The following is a 23,875-nucleotide window of genomic DNA, read 5'->3' as shown; positions in this document are numbered from 1 at the left end:
CCCTGGTGGGCGTGCCGGGTGGATCCCGGTCGGGCGCATGCGGGAGTCTGTCTGACTGTCTCTCCCTGTTTCCAGCTTCAGAAAAATGCAAAAAAAAAAAAAAAAGAAAGGTAGCATAAACTTAACCATAAACAGAGAGGAAGAAAAGAGAGATAAGATGAGGCTGTGGGAAGCTGGCCAGCCCACTCACATGCTGAATAATACCTCCCACATTCCAACCAGAACTAAATTCAAAAATCAACAAAATTGCAAACTATCCTAGGTCACTGCACTTCAGAGATGGTTACCAAGAGCTGCAAATGTTCATGTAAAATATGCACATCTGTTGTACTTCTTTTAGGGTTAAACTAACATTCCTCCTCGTTGGGTGTTATCCCTCTAAAATGATACTTTTTGATTTCTGGATTCTCTCACATGTATGACACTTATGTTATTCTATCCCTTATTCATAAGATAAATATTTTTAAAACTATAATAATTTATATATGTATTTGCCAGACCTAAATTTGAATACTTACTGCATTCTTCTCAACTGAATAAATGACACATAAATGTATAAACATTTAATAATTACCTTATTTTCATGTTAGTAAAGAACCAAAGCAAGATTCAGACAAGGAACAATATTCCATAAATAGAACTTAGTTCCAGAAAATTTCTATGTTTTCTGCTAATAAATTTCACAATTCACAGTCCCATTTTATGCCAAAAACTAATAGGTTAATAAAAATTTCTCTAAAATACCTAAGCAATATTCTAGTATTGATTGTAATTTTCAAGGGTAAGCTCTATTCTTCCTCTAACAAATTGAAACATGCATGTTAAATTTTAAGTGAATTAAGAAGTACATCGTTCAGTATACATATACCATAAGAATACACAATTACATAAATACGTCAGAACTTTTCTTTCCACCAGGCCATATGTTGGCCCTTTGAATTGTGTTTAAGCCCCCGATTCCCATTAGTCCCATCACTTTCTTCTCCCTGGAATTTAAGTCCCATGAGAACAAGAAGTTTTGTCTGATAATTTTTCTCTATTGTTTTCCAGTATTCAGAATACTGCCGTTCTTATAGCGGGGGCTCACCAAATGTTTCTTGAATGCATGAATGATGCATTTCTTTCAACCAAATGATGAACAGACATGTTACTGTATTTAAGCTTTAAAAAATTCACACATATTCCAAAAGAAAATCATTGTAAAGTTAAAGAAAAAACATAACTTGCAAACAAGGAATAAATTACCTTCTCAGGGGGTGCAGTTGCCACTAAAACCAGAAAAGAAAAGAATACATTAGTATAATTTAAAACAATCTACTATATAACATTGTAATTTTTAAAATGCAGTACAAGTCCAGTATCTCTCCAAAAGGATTAAGAATCAAACTAAGTCAAATGCAGAATTATGGTCACTACTATTTTGGAAAATTTTACCCATGACTGACAGGGAAAAACTATCAGTGCCATGTCATTCCTCAATCACAGGATCTATAATTCTTTCTATATCTCTCATTAAATGAAAAAGTTAAAGGAGGCCATACTTATTGATACATTATTTTATGCCTAATCTCAATTTTGGGGAATTTCCCAAATCTTAGAAAATAAACATTTTTCTTTAATTGGTCATATACTTATTCTTAACATAATATATAATATTTGAAAAGATTTCTGATATCACTGTTGAAAAAGAATGCCACTATTTCAATGAAACATAAGAATGAGAGTTGCATTCTTGATGCATACTAATCCTTAATGAAGCCCTGTATTTTCAAGAATGTGTGCTAATAATATTATTTTTTTAATCACAAACCAATATAATCCAATGAGAGATTAGCATCAATATAGTGAAAAAATTCCATGTTATACAATCATAAACATTATTATAGGATGGAAGTGGTTATTATGCCTTTATATTTTGAAAGCCTTGCTTTTCATTAATCAGCCCTAAAGCCTTAGGTGAACATTCCCTGAAATTTTTCTCATGAGTCAATGTCTCCATAAACATTCACATACAGGTTTGGTGGATGCATTAACTCCTAAAAGCAATCAGGTACCAGATTGCTACTACTGCTGCAATATTCTTGTGATTGGAAAAAGTCAACTAACATTCTATCCTGCCTAATCCATCATTAAGAAAGTCCTGAGGCAGAATCTGGACTAGAGCCAATTTTCTTTTGCTTACACATAGAATAAGCAGTTGCAAACATCTGGCCATGACATCTCAAGTGTATAGGAGCAAATTGATCAACAATGTCAACGCTAGGTGTGGTCCTATCTGCTCTGCCTAACCAAAAAAGAAGTACAGTAAGTGAAAAAGTATAATAAACTAGGCTGGAACACACAATGGTTCAGAGCTCTGAAAAAAAGGCACTTCTGCCAGGAAGAGGTCTCACCAAGTCCTTAACTTTTCACTAACCTGGGGCACCTTCTCTCCTTACAAAATTCCTCAGTGGGCACCCTGAATTCTGATCTCAGACTCAAGCATGAAAAGCCAACATGAGCTTTATTGATATTCCAGACAAACCGAAGGCTTTTATTCCTTCTACTGGGGTGAGAATTTTTGTAGTAACAGAGATATTGAAAGTTTTAGATATGCTGCTATCTTATATAAAGAAACTGAGGCAGAGATAATCCTCTTTCTGAACGCCAGAGAGACAAAGTCCACTGTCTCTAGACTCCCTCTGGGGTGTAAGGCCTAAACCACTTCCTTGAAAAAACATGCTTTTTGTTCCCCTCACGTAACCTATGCATGACATCGGGCAAGTCAGGTCCCCTCTCTAGGTCTCAGGTTTCTCAAACCGTAAATCAGAGGGCTCCACTAAGTGATGTCCAAGATCCTTCCAAGTGACCCTGTCTTCCTCCACTTTGCCTCCCATTAACTCTGACTGCCTGTTGGGACTTTATTTCATGGAAGCTTAGTTAAAGCTATAATTTTAAGCTGATTCGACTTTTTAAAGTAAATAGATATTTAGTAAATTGTCCTCTAGACACAGAAATAAATTTGGGCTATTCCTTGAAGGATCTAAATGACACTCCAAGACTAAATCCCAAGAAAAAGGGGACCCAAACACAAGACTATATCCTCAGGTTACCATGGAGTACTGTTACCTACTAGGTACATGTTACTCTACAGCAGTGGTCCTCAGGGGTAATGCTGCCTCCCAGGGGACTTTTGGAAATGTTTGGACACCTTTGGGTTGCAACAACTGGAAGGGAGAAGGTGCTACTAGCATCTAGAGGTTAGAGGTCAGGACTATTGCTAAACATCCTAACATACAGAGCAGCTCCACCTCAAAGAATTATCTGTCCCAAAATGTCAATAGTGGCAAGGCTGGAAACCCCTGTTCTAGAAGGGTATGAACAGAGAAACCAAAGCAAGGGCATACAAGACAGACGGCTAGGTCCATGATCCATTTCCTCTCTCACCTTCTGGCTCCGCCACTCCTGGCCCATGTTCCCGGGAGATAGTCAGGGCTTCCACCGGCTCTTCCTTGGCTGGGAGAGGTGGAGGATGAGTACTTTTAGCAACAGGTTGAGTGTTCTTTGGCTTGACATATACAGGTCCTTTACCTATATGGTGATGGATTGGCCTGCGTCTATGAACGCCAGAAACCGTATAACCCATTCCACCAGGACAGATTTCCTTAAAAGCAGCTAGATTTGGGATGGGAAAATATTCCTTTTAAAAATCTAAAAGTGCAAACTTATACAGAGGAAAATATCATGATGAGTATCTCTTAATAAATCATCACTAATATAGTTACATTTAAAATCTTCAAAAACAGATGCAAAATGCTTGAATTTCTTTTAAACTTGCATATTTACAGAAAAAAACTCAACCCTTTCTTTTACTAAACATTTCTCCATCTGTTAATTCCTTATTCTATACAGATTATATATAGCATATATAAGAACATATAGTTTATATATTATATTATGTGTATCAGTTATGGACTAGGAAATAGTATATATTCAATACAAATATATGTTAATATGTTAGATGTATAAAAGACACTATATAATATATATCCTTTTGGAGTCACGTGTGTAATATTAGCAAAAATCAGGCTATTTTTCCATCTGCTATAGTTTAATTTTATTAATTGTTAAAAAAACCCTCAATAACATCTAAGTTAGATAATGAGCAAGAAAATAATTTTTTTTAAAAAAAATAGCACTCTTCAGGGAAATGAAGTGTTGAAATCTTCAGAATTTGTTTCCAGTTGAAGAACCCAAAGGACTCAGCCAGAATGGAGTGTATGTGCTGATATGGGCAGGTTGGTTGAGAAGGATTGAAAGGGGAAATGTTCTTGGAAAGGGAGTCTCGGGACAGGGAGAAGAAACCCAGTGAATTACAACATGCTGAAGAGATGATGGATAGGATTCAAGTTAACAAAAGACCCGCCACATTAGGATGTACTTATATTCAAGGGAAGGGATGCTAAGCGGGCAAAGCCTGACCGTGAGCACATGGCTAAATTATCCAGAGGACCGGAAATATTCTGTGCCCTGGAACTGCTATCTTCCTCCCCGGCAGAGGGTTTTTGTACAATTAAAAATAAAGCAGACCGGGCACATGTGATCTGCTTACCCCCATCGCATAATCCCCAGGAACAAGTGAAAGGGAAAGACGAAAGGGGCAAGACGGTACGGGGCCCAAGGAGGAAAAACCCACCCAATCCTTGTGGTGGTGGTGTTGGAGGCAAGTTACCAAGTGCAGATACCAAGAAGCTTACTTCTTTTTCTTTCCACTTTCAAAATTGAAAGTAAGTCATTTCTTACATCCACTTAACAAAAGATCTTCTTCTACTGAATGTTCTGGGCCTAAAATTAGTCCTCAACGAAAAGGAAATGCTAAAATACATCTTAAAGCATGCTAAAACATTGTTTTAATAAGGATTACCTAATAAATGGTGGACCCATATAACCAAAAATTGGTTAGGAGTAAAAATTTTCTTTACAATTATTTTCAAATGTAGCTATTGTATTTCATGGAGGAGTCTCCCTGCATTATGCCACCATGTTGATTTATATTTCATGTAAAGGTTACAAAGCTGCCACAGTTGAACTTAAAAAGAAATGGGTCTATGAATTAATAAAGATAACATCTTTTGAGTATTACTTTTTAATAATGAGTGAGTGGGTCAGATCCTATAAAAGGAAAATAGGACCTTTTGGAGATGTCAGAAATTACCTAGTCTATCAAAATACCACTGGCATTACACTAACCTCTGCCTTACCAGTTCTTCCTGATCCTACCCACCAAAAAAGCGGATCATAATATTTAAATTTACTTTTTTTTTTTTTTGTATTTTTCTGAAGCTGGAAACGGGGAGAGACAGTCAGACAGACTCCCGCATGCGCCTGACCGGGATCCACCCGGCACGCCCACCAGGGGGCGACGCTCTGCCCACCAGGGGGCGACGCTCTGCCCCTCCGGGGTGTCGCTCTGTTGCGACCAGAGCCACTCTAGCGCCTGGGGCAGAGGCCAAGGAGCCATCCCCAGCGCCCGGGCCATCTTTGCTCCAATGGAGCCTCGCTGCGGGAGGGAAGAGAGAGACAGAGAGGAAAGAGAGGGGGAGGGATGGAGAAGCAGATGGGCGCTTCCCCTGTGTGCCCTGGCCGGGAATCGAACCCGGGACCTCTGCACGCCAGGCCGACGCTCTACCACTGAGCCAACCGGCCAGGGCCTAAATTTACTTTTATTCCTATCTGCTATGGTGCAAGTTATAGCTTTAAGATTTCAATGGCCCTATGAGAATTTACCCACTCTCCTAGGTGGGAAGCATCCTCTCAAATATGCAATTGAGTAAACTTTTTATGCCTATCCCCACATCAGTGAAAATGAGGTCATGCCTTCTCTGCTAATATTATGGTGCCCAGTATTTACAGGGTGTTTCTATCTCTTCTGTTTACCTCTACTTGACCCTGTATGAGAAGCTGGTGACGCCTTGGTTAAATTAAGGTACTTATATTACTCTTACAAAACATTAGGCAATTACGTACCAAACTGAAGAATAAAGACTAATCAACTTGTAAATATCCGGCTCCCACCCGAATGTTCATAGGGGTGCTTTGGCGGGGCCCATTTCCAATTGGAGAAATTAAGCACAATGTTCATAACAGAACCTGACAAGCACATGATCAATAAATGAATGAATGAGGCAACCTACACAGGTCTATTTACTGTGCAAGTGGTGAGCGGCCAATCAGTAGGAAAGCCATGGCTCAGCAGAGCCCTCTGATCTCACTACACTTTTAAACAGCAGCCTTGGAGTCCAAGAACTGAGGATAAACTGCAGTGGCTTTTCTTAACATTCAAAAGGAAGCCTCATGTCACACAGAAATGGGAAGATCGCTTTGCATGCAATTTTTTCCACCGATTCACTCTTCTATGCTCACAGAAGTGACAAAAAAAAAAAATAATAACTCTAGCTGCCAAAGATGTCCCGTATACTTGTGTGGCCGGGAATGAATGTGAGTGTGCCGCTGGGCATGTCTTACCTGTGCCCGGAAGGGGACATTTCTCACAGTGCGGGCCCCAGGCCTTGCCCACGCTACAACAGCAGAGCTGCTTGGTGAGGTGAACAGACAGGGGGTGCATACACTGCCTTCCGGAACTGACAAGGCGGTAACAGGGCCCCTTCTCTTCAGAGATCACAGGGGATTCCGCTGAAGCAGAGAGATAAGGCCCGACGTCACCCAGGAAACAACAGAAACCAGATCGACTTTTCACGTAACAATAAAAATAACCATCAAGTCTGGGTTAGAAACCATACTTCAGAATAGAGCTACCTAGATTTAAGACAGAACCTTTCTTCATTTAGAGTCAGTTTACCAAACGAGTTTTAGAGTCAGGGCACCAAACGGACCCTGTCCAGCCCCTTCTTCCATTTCAAATAAAGCATTAAATCAGGTCTGTGGGCAGAAGTGAAAAGAAACAATTCCACTCAAAATCTACCTGCTCTAATCAACCTAGTCATCTATTATTGGCATCACTATACCTTGTTGGTTTCCTTGTAGTTAGCCATAATGGAGGTAAGTCTAGGGAAGAATTCGGTAAGCAACCAGCAGTATGGAAAATCACAAACTGAACACAGTTGATGCTGCAAGCCAGCTGCCAGTGCTGTTTTTGCTTTTAAGACAGTGAGAGCTTGCAGGGCCCATCAGGGTTCAGCCTAGGCCAGTGCACAGTGAAGGCAGGCAGGTAACGCTTCTGACCTGCAATGCCATGCATGGCCCCGGGCCCAGGCAGGCAGCATATCAGAGAAGGAACAGGAGATGCACTCAACCCCACAGAAAAACACTGGAAAAGCTTACCAGTCTACATTCATCTGGTACCTAAACCCTAATCCTGATGGTTCTTCTCCTCTCAGTTTAGTAGACTTCATGAATCTAACAAGCTAAACACTCTACTGAATAGAAAGGGCAAATATGAGGATAATATACAGCCCCACCTTCCAGAAGTTCATTTTCTAATATAAGTGTGGATGGAGTGTGTTCTACAGAGCCAGCTCCAGGCCAAGTCAAAACTGCTGAATAGGTCAAGTTTGATGTCTCCTGTCTGTCCCTTCCCCCATCAGTCAAAGCTCTTCTCTATTGTATCAGTGTCCAAATGATGCAATTTTCCAAATCTGCCATTTCCTCTAGTACCTGATGCTACCAAAACATCCTCTCCTTCCTTCCTGATCAGATCTAAGTTTTCATTCTTTCAAAAGGACTGACAGCTCAGCTAGATGCTAAATTGAAACAATCTGATCAAACTGAGGTGCTATATAGCACAGTGAAAAGATCAAGGGTTTTAGAGCCAGAGAGACCTGTGTTCACATGAGAAGTCTACCACCTGCCAGCAACACAGTCTAAGAGGCATGTTAATTTTAAGTTGGGTAGGCCATGGTACCCAAATATTTGGTCAAAGACAGGTCTAGTTGTTGCTATAAAGAAATTTTTTCACATGAGATTCACATTTAACCAGCAGACTTTGAGTAAAGCAGATTACTCTTCAGAATGTGGATGCCTCTACCAAACAGCTGAAGGCCTTATGAGAAAAGAAACTGATCTCCCTCAGAAAGAGAGAATTTTGCTAGTAGACAGACAGCCTTCAGACTCAAGTTGCAAACATCAGCTCTTCCCGGGGTCTCCAGCCTGACAGCTTACCCTTAGATATTTGCCTTGACAGTTTCCTAAAATCTCTCTGCGCGCGCGTGCGCGCACACACACACACACACACACACACACACACACACGGAGTAAAATTTGTGGCATTTGTTATCTGGAGAATAAAGGTAGAAATCTAGCAAGTTAATTCTTCCTAAACATCTTATGCTAAAAGATGTCTTATAGACCTTCGCCTTCCCATCATTTCCTAACCAAAACATCCTCTGTGAATGCTGCGATACCTAGTGTACTGATGCTTTCTTTATTCTATGACAGCTTCCAAAGCACTTCAAGTGGGGGTCTTTCAGGGCATAAGAGACTCATTGGTTTAAAGAGTTATCAACAAGTAAATTTTTGGTGAGTCTGAGAGTTTCAGACCATGTTTTAAATATATTGCCTCACCCCAAGTGCACAAAAGAATAAGCAATTAATAAAAAATCTGCTTCTTCAAAAATGGAAGAAAAAGGAAGCCACTGAAAAGTTCTAGTTTATACACCTACATTTTACTGATGCTATATTATTCAAATTTTCTTTGATCTATAACACGTGGACCAAATTGACTTATGCCTCAGATTTCTAACAGGGTATGCTTTTAAAAACACTGATCCTATTTTAATATTTAAATTAGCCATTATTCTTTTATTAGTTCAAATTACTTGCATGGCAATTCCATTTACTCACATTCTAGTCAACACAGCATATAACCCCAGGAACAACATACCACACTATACAAGACTGGTGTTTCTGTTGTGGAGTATCTCAAACACAAATGAAAGGCTAAATATAAAGCTTAAGTTATTAGTATATTATTATTTAAAATATGGTACATGAATATATATTCCACTGAGTCATAAGACTTTATGCTACACTTAAAAAAATCAGTATTACCAGAAGATTTCTAAAAATCTGTGGAAATGGGTATTAGACAGAACACTAAGGAGCCATAACAAAAGGGATTGATAGCCTCATATGAGTAGGTACAGTGAAACAGTGGTTTTTCATATTGTATGGTAATATTTTTGGGGGGAATGCTGCAGTATGTGTTGCTAAGATTGGGGTAAAAAAATCAGGTACTTTATGTAGAGGGAAAAACATTTCAGAGGTGTAAAACCTACTGGAAATGTCAGGAAAACAAATCTTTTGCCCTTGATTAGAATCCTGAAAGAAATTTCCAAAAGTAATAAATCTATAGCTCTACAGCCTAGTATAGTCTTAAATCTTCACCATATACCTAACACTGATGGCGTTTCAATTGCAACACAGTTACATGGCAAGATGCTAGGGTTCTCTTATCGGGTTTCCCAACGGTATATTAAACAACTTACACTTAATTTCAGGATCATACAATAAATTCTGACTATACTTTCAAAGACATGATACTCTAATCAATTCAAATGAGAATGATAACTTGATCTAGAACCCTAAATTTGGAGGCACAAAACCCAGTTTTGAATCTCAAATGTCAGTTACTAGCTGTATGATCTTAAGAAATTACTTAAGGTCTCCTAGCTTCAGTTTCCTAATGTGTAAATGAGAGCAAGTATCTCATAAAGGTGCTAGGGAAATTAAATTGAGATGATGTACACAAACATGACTGGCTTTTAGAAGGGATTTGTCCTTCATCTCATGACTTCAGGGTTACAGAGGAAAACTCCCGAGCACATCTTCTCTCTAACCCTCTATTCCTGTCCATTAGCACCAAGTCCATGGCTCAACAATAGTATGAAACAGCAAAAGTCGAGGCTCAGAATTCTTGTACCTGGGCCCCTTTCTACTGACCCTAGAGACACATCCTCCACAGCACTAATCCTGAAGCTCCTGAATCCCTGAAGAAAACTCGTTGCAGCTCAGTCAGTCAGAAAGTTTTCCTACTCACATTGCAACGCTTATTATATTTTTATTGGATTTGCTCTGACATGTCCTAACATTTCACCTTTTCCCATAAGTAGGTAGGGGCAGGTCTGGAGAACTCTGCTACAGCATCCTAAGCCACAGACAGAGAAGTGAGAAGCAGCAAGCACCAGAGCCCTCCTACTTCCCACTTCTTAATGTGGCTAAGTCAAGGACAGAGAGTGGGCAAGGAGAGGAAGAGAAACGGTTGCAACCTTTGGCGAGAGTCAAGGAATTCCGAGGGTGTTGACCTCCACGCATTCAAGAACAGGGAGAGCTTCCCATTGCTCCTCAGCTGTTGCCAAGTGCATTTCCTTGGGTTCACAGGCAGCCACACCTTTCATGGCCTGGATAGGCCCTACATTCATGCTGTCTGAACAAATGTGGTCAATCTCCCTCAATTTACTTGCATGCTCTATCCCTGGCTGTTTTTATAGCCCTCAAGAACATACATTCAAAGTGTTAACACAACAGCAACCTTGTTGGTGTCCCTGTGTGTGACCGCATTCTTTCTGCTGCTTCCCTATGACCACCGAGGGTACCACCATCTTGCCAGTATTTTTTTTTCCCTTTACTCCGTAAATAGCACCTTCCTCCCTGATTCTTCTCAGCTTGTCTTCAGACTTTCCCCCATTGATTTCCTCAAATCAGACTGGATTGAACCAAGTCGCAAATCCTGAAGGAACACTACACATCTCTGTGATGTTATGTGTGGTAAATTCAGAGGAAAGAGAAATAAATCTGCCCACTCAATACTGGGTCAGAGGCCAGGTTTTAACTTCAAACTCTAAACTAGAACATTTAACTAGCAACAAACGTCTCCCAATACTTATCATTTCAACTGTTGTAGCTGAACCATAAAATTGAATTATTTATTTTTCAAATATAAATGGATGGCTATTTAATATGTTCAGTATTATTTGGGCAATGACAGGGAAATTAAATGCTAAGGAAATGTGTAAGTGTTTCAAAAATCTCATTGGCAAATTTCAACAATCTTATTAAAACCTGGATGTCTGCCCTAAACACTAGACATCCGATCTAGTCAAAGTTTAATAAAATACTTTGTGACCAGTTCTCCAAGTTTATTAATCTTCAACCTTCAGTGTAGCAATTTTAACCAGACAAGTCAAATTATTTAAGGACAAAAAATATTCATAATAAATTTTATATCCTAACTCTGCAAAATCTTTTACACTGAAATTATAAAACTATTTAAAATATTTACTCATGTAACTCAAATCAACCAGAAATTATCTCTAAACTATCTGGATATTGTCAACAGTGTCATTTTTGGCTTGAAATCTCAACAAAATTCTTGCATCAATTTTCAAACGTAACTCGTATGCAAACATAATTTTACAGTCTAATTTTACCATCAGCCAAAAGCTCTATAACAATCTGTCTCACGATCAGAACTATCTGAAAGAACACACACAATAAAAGAACTTACGTGCAAAATTTCCTAATCTGCATTTGACAGTTTTTAAAGGAAAAAGTAATAATTAGTAACAATGTTCCAAAAGTCTCAACAAACTCACTTAAACATAATGAATGAGATTTTCGTTTTTATTTTACTACACTTGTTTTTTATTTTATCGTTGTCTATGATCTTAGCTTAAGGCACAGAATTAGAAATGCACAGTTAAAAATGAACAATGGTATCATCATAAAGAACGAGTCTTGACCCAATGGCAAGTCTAAAACTGGGGACCAGAGGATGCAGCTTAACAGATACCAAAGCCACATTAAAAAAATAGATGAATAAAAACAAAACCTTGCAGGACAGAAATCAATACAGAATTTTTCTTAAAATTAGATCCTAACAATTTTCTGCCAGGTGTTAGTTTAAGATGCTTAAACTTTAGTTGTACACAGCTTTGAAAAATCTGCAGTGGTTACCTACTTTGTAATAATGAGCACAAGTATCTTAAAAAAAAGTAACCTTCAAAAATCTGCATCTTGAGAATTTTTTTTATCTAAAATGCATCCTTCTCTTATGGTCAAGCGATCTGTGGTGAGAGAGTCTCTTTGGAGAGAATATATTTTCTGAGCAATATAAGAATATGAGGTTTAATGAAGTATTTTTACCCATATCAGATAGAAGGGGAAATCTTAGAGACAATATTATAAGGCAAAACAGTGTAACTTCAGGGACACATTTTGGTGGTTTTTGAGGACAACAAGATAGAGTATTTGAAATTAGAACTGAGTAGAAAATCCAAAACTATTTCCCAGACTCTCCGAACTAAGAAAGTACAGTGAAACCTCATTAAATCAGACAAGAGTGACTCAGAATTTAGACTAATTAAAAACAGAAGCAGGACAAAGTTCAACTGAGCTTAAATAATGCTTAAAATACTAATAAAAAATATCTTTCATTTCTCAGGTATGCTCACGTTAATTAACTCTTTTCTTTTCATCAAAGTATATTTCCTCAGTGTGCTAGTTCTCTACCTTGACTTTCAGCTATTATATTTTACTGAATGCAATTAAAATGAATTCTGCTTCCATGACATAGGTTTATGATAATATATCAGGCTTACTTCCTCCCTCTTGTCATTTTAATGAGGTTTCCTGCATATGGACAATATTCAGGTGACCACTGAGTGTTCACTTTTTTTGGATAACCTCTCACCCCCAACCTTTCAAAAAAAAAAAAAAACTGATCTAAAAATTGGAATAAAAAGTGATCATTACTTACGAACACAACTTGTAAACGTAGGATCCGGCCCAAATCCCATTTTGCAGGTACATCTATAGCTGCCCATGGTATTCAAACACTCACCATTAGGGCATACACCCTGGAGCTGGCATTCATTAATGTCTGCAGGAAAACACAATTCTTTTAGAAGGAGCATCAAGTACTGTCAGATAGACTCTGGCGGTATATTGCATTCACTTTTCCATCATAATCTCTTGGTTAGAGTAAATAAGAGATGTCAGCATCCTGTAATACAACAGGTGTGAATGAACTAAAATGAAATCACACATTATTGAACATGTACAACATTGTATTGTATGAACATGTACATATTGTATATGACAAATAGTTATTCTGCACCTACAATGTACCCAGTTCTGTTCTTGATACTACAGATTTGCCAGTGCACCAAACTGACAAGAGATTCCAGCCTTCACAGAGCCTACACTTCAATTTAGTATATGTAAGGTGTTTCAGAGCATTCAGAGAAGGCAAACAGCCTCACCCTGGAGACGATCATCTATCTAGTGGTGCTCACAATGATGTGAAAAATTAAAGAAGTGATAATCAGTTCAAGTTATCACAATTAGAAGAAAGATCATAAACTGGAAGTTAAGTTATGAAATTGCCTATATAGACAGTAAGAGTTATTAGAGGAGGTTGGAGGCAGAGGAAAAGGTAGCATTAAAAAGGAGGTAAGACTTCAGATTTTGAAGTTGGAGAAAAGTTGGATGGATGTGGGGGGAGGAGGAGTGAGCTACAAGGATGGACACTGGAGCACAAACACAGAGACTGGAGCAGGGAAGGGAGATCAGAAAATCAGGGAGTCAAACCACTGGCTAGAAAAGAAGTCTCAGGAAGGTATATATTTGGAAAAAGAGCTGGGTAAAGCCAGGCTAGGTTTGGATTCAATTTTATTGAGAACAGGGAGCTTACACTAAAGGTTTCTAAGCAGGAGGGAAGATCTAATCAGAGGCAGGCTCTGGGGAAATTCATCTGGTCAGCACATGGCTTGGTGAGAAAAGAGTAAAAGTTTGATCACTGAAGGAGTAATGCAAGTATGAGACTAGTGACAAGTCAGATTGGTGACAGTGAGAATAATCAGGAAGAGAAGGAATAAAGAAGTTATTTAAAAAAAAAACACACAACTGACAGTACATGGGTGTTTGGCCAACAATATGTTAGAAAGAAGGAGAAAGGAGTCATAGACGCCTGGGAGGCTTCTAATCTGAGAGAAGAGGAAAACACATTGCTGGTTTTGTGGAAAGTTCCTAGGAGGAAAGAAGTAGATGAAGAGATTAGTTTTATACTCGAAGGTCACACAGGGATAACCAAGTATGACTATCCAGCAGGAGGGGAAAATTCAGTAATGAAAGGAAACCATAGCTGGAAATAGAGACTTAAGGTCATCTGCATATGGTGATTGCTATGGTCTGAATGTTTGAAATTCATTCAGACCAAAATTCATATGGTGAAACCCTATTCCCAAGAGGTGATGGTATTAGTAGGTGGGGCCTCTGGGAGGTGCTTCAATCTTGATGGTGGAACACTCAAGAATGAAATTAGTGCTTTGTAAAACAAGCTCCAGAGAAATCCCTAGTCCCTCCCGCCATTTGAGGACACTGGGAGAATTCTGCAGCCAGAAAAGGGCCCTTAGCAGAAGGAAACCATGCTGGTGCCTGGATCTTGAACTTCCCAGTCTCCAGGACTGTGAGCAATAAATAGCTGTTGTTTATAAGCTACTCATTGGGGGTATTTTTGTTATAGCAGACTGAATGGTCTAAGACAGTGATCCAAAGAGAAATCAAAATTATTTGGAACAGGAGAGATAAAAACATGCTGATTTTATAAAGGTTATAAAGCCATTTGCAAAGGCAACTAATTAAAAATCAAAAGCAGAATGTGACAATTTAAAAGTGAAAAATGAGTTGTCATTTGTATTTTGGTTTATGAAGCTTAATGGTTAACAGGCTTGGCTATAACCATTTCCTTTTCAAAGAATATTCATTTCCTTCTCTCATTCATTCTAATGAAACTTTTATTACGGATCCCAAAATATTAACTTCCTAAATTAACACTGAACACATTGATAGCAAAACATTAGTAGCAGAACTGCCGCATAAAAAGGCAAATACAACCCTCGATAAATCAGTATTTGCTTATATATCAGATTCTAAGTAGCCCTAACCAAAAGAAGTTGTGTCCAGCTCTACCTTCCCCTGCTGTCTCTATTCTAATTAGCTTGTGCCACCAGCACTAGCAACAACAACTCCCCGGTCTCCCTAATGCTGGCCTCAGTAACCTAGAAGCATGGCCCTTAATTCATACACACTCTTACAGCTCCCAGAAAAACTCCCCTTTCCCTCAACTGCCTCAAATTATTTTTTATCATATTCTCTAAAATGCCATAAATTAGAAATTAAATATCCAAGTTTTTAAAGTGTATCAATGTTAAGCATACAGCTAGATGAAGTTTCCAAATACATACTGGGAATGTGTATGTATGTATACATGTGTAGACGCATGTGCGTGCACACCTGTACTATGTAACTACCACCCAAATCATGGTTAAGAACATTTTTATCGGCCCTGACTGGTTGGCTCAGTGGTAGAGCATTGGCTTGGCGTGCGGGAGTCCTGGATTCGATTCTCAGCCAGGGCACACAGGAGAAGCACCCATCTGCTTCTCCACCCCTCCCCTTCTCCTTCTTCTCTGTCTCTCTCTTCCCCTCCCGCAGCCAAGGCTCCATTGGAGCAAAGTTGTCCTGGGCGCTGAGGATGGCTCTGGGGCCTCTGCCTCAGGCGCTAGAATGGCTCTGGTTGCAGCAGAGCGATGCCCCGGATGGGCAGAGCATCGCCCCCTGATGGGCATGCCAAGTGGATCCCGGTCGGGCACATGCGGGAGTCTGTCTGACTGCCTCACCATTTCCAACTTCAGAAAAATACAAAAAGGAAAATAAATAAATAAATAAAATAAAATAAAATAAAGAACATTTTTATTGCCTGGAAAGGCTCCTTCATGCCCCTTCCCAGTCAATATCCCTGCCCTGAGAGGTCACTGCTAGTCTGACTTCTATCACCATTGATGAGATCTTCCTGCTCGTGAACTGCACATAAACGAAATCATATTGGATATGTTCTTATGACTGACATTTTTATTCATTATTACCCCTGTGAGATTCATTAATGTTGTTTCATATAGCAGTTTATTCTTTTACTGTTGTATTTTATTTTGCTGTGTGAGGATATAAAAATTAATTTATTCATGCTGATTTTTGGCTGTCATTAACAATGCTTCTGTGAACATTCATACATGTCTTCCTGTAAGCCTAGGTAAGCCTAGGTGCTCATTACTCTTGGCTCTATATTTAGAAGTAGGATTTCTGTGTCACTTGAGTAGGCCCATGTTTACTTTAATAAATATTGTCAAATAGTTGTCCACAGTGGCTTTGCCAATTTCCATTCCCAGTACCAACTGCTCCACATCCCTGTCCAATTATCGGCAGCCTTTTCCATTTTAGTCATTCTGGCGGAAGAGCAGTGTTATCACATTGAGGTTTCAACTTGCACTTCCTTTTCATGTATTAATTAGCCATCTGAATTGAAAAAATACTGTTCTCTTCTAAAATGGAAGTATCTGCAGCAAAGTTGTGGGGTGAAATGATTGCTTGCCTTTTAGCACTCAGGGAGGATCACTGGTGATTCTTAAAGAAGGAGGGTGTGTGTGTGTGACTGCCTAGGGGACATTTTGAGTTGTCACAAGGACTGGGGAAACACAGCGGGTAGACACTGGGGAGCTAAGGTTTCTGAAAGTGTCGTTAAGTCTCCCTTGACAAAGAACTGTTCTGCCAAAAATGGCAATGCCCTTATTGCAAAACTCACCCAGAGGTTATGAAAATAGGGGTGTGTGAGTGCAAAAGGGACCATTCTGAAGTCAAGTTGTCTGAGGAGGACGATGGGGTGGAAGCGGGTGCTGCTTATAAGAAGAGCGTCCAGTCAACTCAATGTCCGTATCTTCTACAACTTCACAGACCCTTGCTGTCTCTGAGGCTGGGCTTTGGCCACAGGATGGATGGGAAGCTCAGCCAGAAGCAAACAGAGATAGTTCTCCAAATCCCTGAGTCTGGGGCTGAGCGGCTTAGAAATACATATAACAAGAGACTCATTAAATAACCTAATAAAACACAGCCTTCATGGTTAAGTACTAGGGAATTAAGTAATAATCTAGTACAATGAGGTAAGACTCCTCACCATCATCCCGTATATTTGTACAGCACACCTTCTTTCACTGGAACTTCATAACAATTCTTGATGGTGGGTCACGTAATAGCTAATTTTGTTCAGGGTCATATTTTTTAAAAAAGAGTTAAGGAGAAGTGGGAAAATTTAATGGGATAAATATCCAACTACAATCCAGTTTTGGTCTAACCAGGTTGCTAAATTATGTTATCTTGAACAAGTCACTTAATTTCTGTTGATGTCAGTTTTCTCTCCTGTAACACAAAGGGGCTGAGGCAGATAATCCCCAAGGTTACTTCTAGCTGAAATATTCTGACTTGAAAAGCATCCCCCAATTGCTAGGCTTGAAAATGACAAGGAAAAAATTGTGACATTTATGGATAATATATTATAAATAGCATGAAGTGCCCTTATGGGAAATAAACACACTTTCATGTATCTATCCAGCGTGTTTAACAAAGTAAGCAATAATTTACTGCCTTTTAGTGACGCAGGTTTATACAGGAAATGAGACATATCCAGTAATCAACAGGAATTAGGTACAAGCTGAGATCAGTACATGAAGATCTTTAATACTGTGTGAAAATATGAAGGTTTTTGTTGATTCTGCTGTGTGTATATTCACCCTTTGCATATGGCTAGAAATTCCATTAAACAGTTGATCAACAGAACTTCCTCTTGAAAGCAGGAAAGAAATAGCTCCTGAGGTAAATACTTTGCCAAGACAGACAAACCATTTGTCTATTTAATAGGGACAAAGGACGAATTTATTCTCTAAAAGAACAGGAGCAGCAGCTTCACTGGGTACACATACGCCTTAAGTCAGAGAACGATATTCTGTAGGGTACATACATGCTTGGATACGTTTAAGGGAACTGAATTCTAGCTCTTGAGCCTTTCTCTGTTCCTTTTGGAAAAGTTATCTGCCTAAGAACACATCTGCCAACCTTCCTTTTCTCTCTCTCCTTGACTCCGTGCCTTCTTCCTCTTTCACAAAGTCAAATCATCTCTCATCCATTTGTAATCTTTCCAGGTTTTCTAGGTACGATGCCCTACAATGTGAAATTCTCAAAGGCACAAACAAATGAACAATCGACAAATATATCCTTCCTGAGGGAGAGACAGAGAAAAAACGGTAAGACTGATCTGTTTCATAAGAAGGTCTGGCTTTGCCAATTAGGTTAGACAGCAGACGTTATTCATAAACCGAATGAGCCAGCTCTGCAGCTCCAAGGCTCTGATGAAAATGTGTTTAAAGCACATATCTAATATAAATACACCAAAAAAATATCTACTGCATCCACTTAATTTCTGATGGAAAAAAAAGGTAGATGTCAGCTTCAAAATGTGTGAGCACGTAATTTTTTTCAAAAGTATTTTAGGAGATAAGTGAGAGAGAAAAAAGTTTGAAGAGCAAGATTCTATAGCAATTTTACCCGAAGTATTTTACCCAAAACCCAAGCTTTGTTAGGATCTTGCTAAAAAGAAAGGGGGGGGGAGTGTTCTGTGGACAAATACATTTGGCAAATACTGCATATTCTACAACCACGAGCACATTAAAGAAAGACCTTGAGAAGTCCTTTGGCAAGAGCTCCTGGTTTTCTTTAACTTGGTATGTTCCACACACTTGGCCATGGAACCCATTTTCACACACCATCTATTAACATCCCTCTGAATTGGTGTGAAATGTTGCTCTCTGGGGCTGGTCCCGCAAGCTACTGTACGGGTCGCCTTGTGGTTATATTTGCTGTGATCTAGGCCTCACTGCCACCAGAGAGCTCCCCTCCTGACCTATAACTGTCCATCCATTATAAAATGATAATCTAGCATAGGATGGATTTGATCATAAAAGGAGGCAAACCCCTGTGGGAGCAACTCTATTCCTTCCAATTCTTCCCTTTTTGGGACAACATGATAAAAGAATTATCAGAGCCTAGAAAACAGCTTGTATTTATTTCTTGGTACATGTGTACTACACATGGAAGATGCTAATCACACACACATCTTTGTTGGTCTTGGATTTCTGATGCTAGTCTACAGACACTGCATTAATTTCTCCTTGAAACATTCACAGTAACATGAATCTATCATGGGCCCTCCTCATCACTTGGGGTACAACAGGTCTCTTCCAATTGATTTTATAGCCCCAGAGATTAAGGTCAAAGAACTATTGGAAAATATAATGTGCTAATGACTCACTTCACCACTGTCTTTCCTGAAGAAAAGCAAATAAAATAAACAGACATTTCCTTTTTGAATCTCATCCCAGTGATTTGAGCATAGTAAGAGGACACACCAGAAAGTGATTGTAAAATGGATAGGAATGGGTCCCAAATTATTTTTAAATGCTGAAATATGATGCTCAGGTCCAGATCAGAAGTATTTAAATTCTAACTGAAAAGAATGAGCCTATTTAAACTAGAAACCATAGCAGGAGTTCCAAGAGAATGCCTCAAACACTAAGACAGCCCTTTCAAAGAGGTGAAATATCTATTAATTCCCTCTTAGCCACTGACTATTATAAAGCATGATGCAGCCTCGCATTAAGTATTCCGTAGTTTCTGGGATTACATCACTAAGTACAGCAGAGCATTGCATGAATCTCCATCTAGTAGGCTAAATAAAAACAAGTTCAAACACTTTTAAGTGTCTTCAAGAACTGAATTATCAAGGCTGGTAAACTCCAGTCTTAGTTTATATCTATTGATCTTCTACTATTATTTCCCAAATATATAGCAAGAGCAAGGGATTCTAAGTTGTATCTTTAAAGCCACATTATTCTCCTAGACATATCCCCTATTGAATATTCCATATTCCCGAGAAAGAAACAAACATCACGACAATCAATTCCCCTTTGACGATGAAACTGAAGGGAACTTGAGAGACAGCACCGTGAAGAAGTTCAGAACAGACAGGAGCATTGAGTCAAAGGTAAACAAGACCCTGTGGGCTTAGAAGAAACTTTTATCTCCCACTTAAAGAGTTTAAATTGGGGACCTTGCTCAGTATTCGAGTTATCACCAGAAATAACTTTTTATGACCTATCTGTAGGGCAGGGAAAACTAATTACTGAACATCTGCTCTTCTTATCACCCTGCCAATGCCTTACCCCAATCCAAAGCCCAAGGCACCTTACCTCACCTTTAGCTCACGGTGTCGTATACATCTCATTTTCCCTCTCTGTCTCTGACTTCCTCATGTAGGGTTCCCGTACAAACCTATGTAATTAAATTTAGTTTTCTCTTGTTAATCTGTCTCATGCCTCTCTAATTATTATTAGGCCAGCTGGAAGAACCTGGAAGGATAAAGGAAAGTTTCTTCCTCCCGATGGCTGGAACTGAGGGGAATGCTACATGAGCAGAGACAGCAGCAAAGAATATATTAGGGACATGAGGAAGCACCGAAAATATTACTTCATTAGCCAGATTTTTGAATATTAAAAAAATAAAGTTCTTGCCTACATCCTGCTGAGTGAAAGAAGCCAGACACACAAGAACAAATATTAGAGCATTTGGAAGTTCATTAAGGCAAAACTGATCTATGCTTATAATTCAGGATAAGGATTACCTTTGGAAAAGAGGGAGTAAGTAAAGGCTGGAAAGGGACAAAAGGAGGATTCTAGGGGGCAGGTAATGTTCTAGTTTTCCACCTGTGTTAAAACTACATCGCTATATTCAATTTGTGAAAATTCGATGAGCTATACACCTATAATTTGTACACTGTTCACTCGTCGCAGGCCACACATCAATAAAAAGGTTATTTAAAAAATACAATTAACTATACAATTTCTAATATAATCACCAGAATGTTTTTTTACTAATATTTTTTAGTTCTTGCTTTAAGTGTAGCTATAGAGTGACCTCACAATAATACAAATAAAGATCTTCCTTTTCTCTTTTCTCAAGCAAAATACACTTACATATTTGCTAAGTCGGTATAAGTTACTAGGGTATTATAGATGGATTTTTATTTTTTATATTTTTTAATTTTTCTATTGATTTGAGAGAGGGTAAGAGAGAGAAAGGGAGAGAGGGGGACAGAGGGTGGGAGGGAAGAGAGAGAGAAAGCACTGACTCGTTATTCCACTTAGTTGTTCTATTTAGTTGTGCATTCATCGGTTGCTTCTCATATGTGCCCTGACCTGGGATTGAACCTGCAGCCTCAGCATGCCAGGATAATACTCTACCTACTCAACCACCTACCCAGGCCCACAGATTGAGGGTTTTTTTAAAAAAAAACTTTTTATTTATTGATTTTAGTGAGCCAGGAACATCGATCTCTTCCTGGATGTGCCCTGACGGGGGATTGAACTAGCAACCTCTGTGCTTCAGGAGGATGCTCTAACCAAACGAGCTATCTGGCCAGAGCTAGATTGAGTTTTTAAATGACCCAAATTCTCCAACTATCCATGTATTCATGCCCTCTGCTATGTGACTTTGTGGCTCCTCACATGAAAAGAGGGAATTTAATCCCCTCGCCTCCAAATGTGGGCTGGTCATGTGACTTCCTCCAGCCACTAGAATATAGTGAAAAGCATAGGGTACCTGGAAAGTAGGCCTGAAAAACATTATGTGTTTTCACTCTCTTTCTCTTGGAACCCTGAAAAACCATGCGAACAACCAAGCTAGCTGCTTAGAAGATAAGACGCCACAAGGAAGAACAGCCATCCCAGCTGAGATCATCTGGTCTACCCAGCCCAGGCCCCCATCTGCTGCTCACACTGACAGTAGCTGAGATCATCCATACCTGTCCAGGGTCAGGAAAACTGCTCAGCTGCCCTCAAGAAATGTTCAGAAATAATACATGATTGTTTTATTAATTATTAACAGGGGAAGGGAAAAGAGGTGATATAGAAAAGGAGAATGCCTCAGAATCCAAAGGAATTCTAGTTTAAAAAACAGACAAAGCCGTCTAGAAGCACAGTCTGTTTGTTAAAGACTTCAGAATAAAACCGAGGAGGTATGATGGCTTGTTAATAATGTGAGAGGAAAAATACTTATTTTAACTACAAAGCAGACACATTTAAAACAAGAAAATGGGTATAAAACTAAACAACGAAGTGTGGACAGCTCTCTGATTCCTAAACCAAACCACTGAAAGAGTGTAGCAGAATAGTGAAATCTAGACAGTGAAGTATCAGAGAGAATCGGAACTGCCACTCTCAGTGCACTGTTCATTGAGCAAGGATGCTTGGCGGGGTTTCCCACCTGTAACAGGAGGTGCGACTGTTCTCAGGAATTAATGAAATTTAAAAACATGTTAAAAGTACCTTCACAAATTATGAACTAATAGCATAGGGACAGGAGCCCAGCCTTCAAAGGCAGAATCTACCCCCACTCCAGCTTTTTTTTTTTTTTTTTTTTTCATTTTTCTGAAGCTGGAAACAGAGAGAGACAGTCAGACAGACTCCCGCATGTGCCCGACCAGGATCCACCCGGCACGCCCACCAGGGGCGACACTCTGCCCACCAGAGGGCGATGCTCTGCCCATCCTGGGCATCGCCATGTTGCGACCAGAGCCACTCTAGCGCCTGAGGCAGAGGCCACAGAGCCATCCCCAGCGCCCGGGCCATCTTTGCTCCAATGGAACCTTGGCTGCGGGAGGGGAAGAGAGAGACAGAGAGGAAAGCGCGGCGGAGGGGTGGAGAAGCAAATGGGCGCTTCTCCTGTGTGCCCTGGCCGGGAATCGAACTCGGGTCCTCCGCACGCTAGGCCAACTCAGCTCTACCGCTGAGCCAACCGGCCAGGGCCACTTCAGCTTTTGAAGCTTCTTTCACTTGATTTCTTTGAGCCTCAGGACTCGGTTTGATGATCAGTTAAAAAAATAATAATAACACTATGTATCTCACAAGTTATTGTTGAGAATTATGAGATACTCAAATTGCTCAACAACATGGCTCCACTGAACAGGCACGTAATATATGCTAGAAAAATATATAAGCTGGTAGATAAAATAGATGTGTAGGCAATAATGACCCAAAAGAAAAATTTATGGTACCAGAAGAAATGATCAAGTTACTCTTATGCAAGTAATACTGTAAGGAGAAAAACCTCATATCAATAAAAATCAACAGTAACTAAAAGCACAGCAGTGGTTGATCTAGCTAGTTCCATCTTGGGAGAAAGTCCAGGGAAAAGTTGGGTAAGAATATAAGGTTACTAGAGGAAGAACTTAGGTTATGAATAGAATGTTTTAAATGGGCTTGAGTTCTGGGGAGCTTAGGAAACATAGACCACTTATGTCATGTGCTGTGTCAGGATCATTATCACTGAAATCATATTTATGACTATAGATCAGGGGTCTCAAACTCGCGGCCCACCGAACAATTTTGTGCGGCCCGCAGACTAATCCACGAAGTTCAAAATATTTTGGATAAAATTAAGTAAGCCTAGGGGCCTACTTGTATTTTTCATTTCTCTAGCATCCTAGCTAGTTATTAGCTTAGTTAACAGCAGTTGTGATGCGAACTACAGTTTCTGGTCATTTTGCGACACTGAGTAAACTGCATGTATGATTGTGCTTGTGGTACTGATTTTTTTTTTGTTTTCAACTGCAGTGAGAAAAGTGTTGCCTAACAGTTGCCTTTTGTATACCTAGTGCGGCCCGCCAAACTGCTGTGATCTTGCTCTGCAGCTCACATGCTGAGTTGAGTTTGAGACCCCTGCTATAGATCATCACTGTCTCGCTTGCATGACAGGTCCTGGAATAACATCATTTTGTTTTAATGTTGATGCCGTATGTAACTCTTGTATATATCAATCAGCCTATGGTAAAATTGGTTTCACTGTATGTCATTTGACTTAAGGTCACGGAACTTATGGACGCTCAGTGAGGATTTACTGTTACTATCACTGCAGGAGGTCCTGAACAGGGGGAGTGGTACCT

General features: G+C 39.5%; 1 protein-coding gene across 12 annotated transcripts in view; it reads right to left on the bottom strand.

Moving 5' to 3' along the window:
* LTBP1 (latent transforming growth factor beta binding protein 1) overlaps positions 1 to 23,875 on the bottom strand; it is a 432,506-nt gene that overhangs the window by 134,761 nt on the left and 273,870 nt on the right. For 7 of the 12 annotated variants that reach the window (XM_066266871.1, XM_066266870.1, XM_066266869.1 and 4 more), the window contains 4 exons: positions 12,752 to 12,874; positions 6,505 to 6,672; positions 3,427 to 3,654; positions 1,246 to 1,268 (listed from right to left, as the gene is read on the bottom strand). In XM_066266871.1, the coding sequence (XP_066122968.1) occupies positions 1,246 to 1,268; positions 3,427 to 3,654; positions 6,505 to 6,672; positions 12,752 to 12,874 (542 nt within the window). The remainder of the gene's footprint in view (positions 1 to 1,245; positions 1,269 to 3,426; positions 3,655 to 6,504; positions 6,673 to 12,751; positions 12,875 to 23,875) is intronic. The other 5 variants (XM_066266873.1, XM_066266880.1, XM_066266879.1 and 2 more) reach the window with 2 other exon arrangements.

This window comes from Saccopteryx bilineata, chromosome 3, assembly GCF_036850765.1.
Source record: "Saccopteryx bilineata isolate mSacBil1 chromosome 3, mSacBil1_pri_phased_curated, whole genome shotgun sequence".
Classification (NCBI taxonomy): Eukaryota; Metazoa; Chordata; class Mammalia; order Chiroptera; family Emballonuridae; genus Saccopteryx; species Saccopteryx bilineata.
Note: the sequence above shows the minus strand (reverse complement) of the source record. Positions and strands in the feature narration are given on the sequence as shown.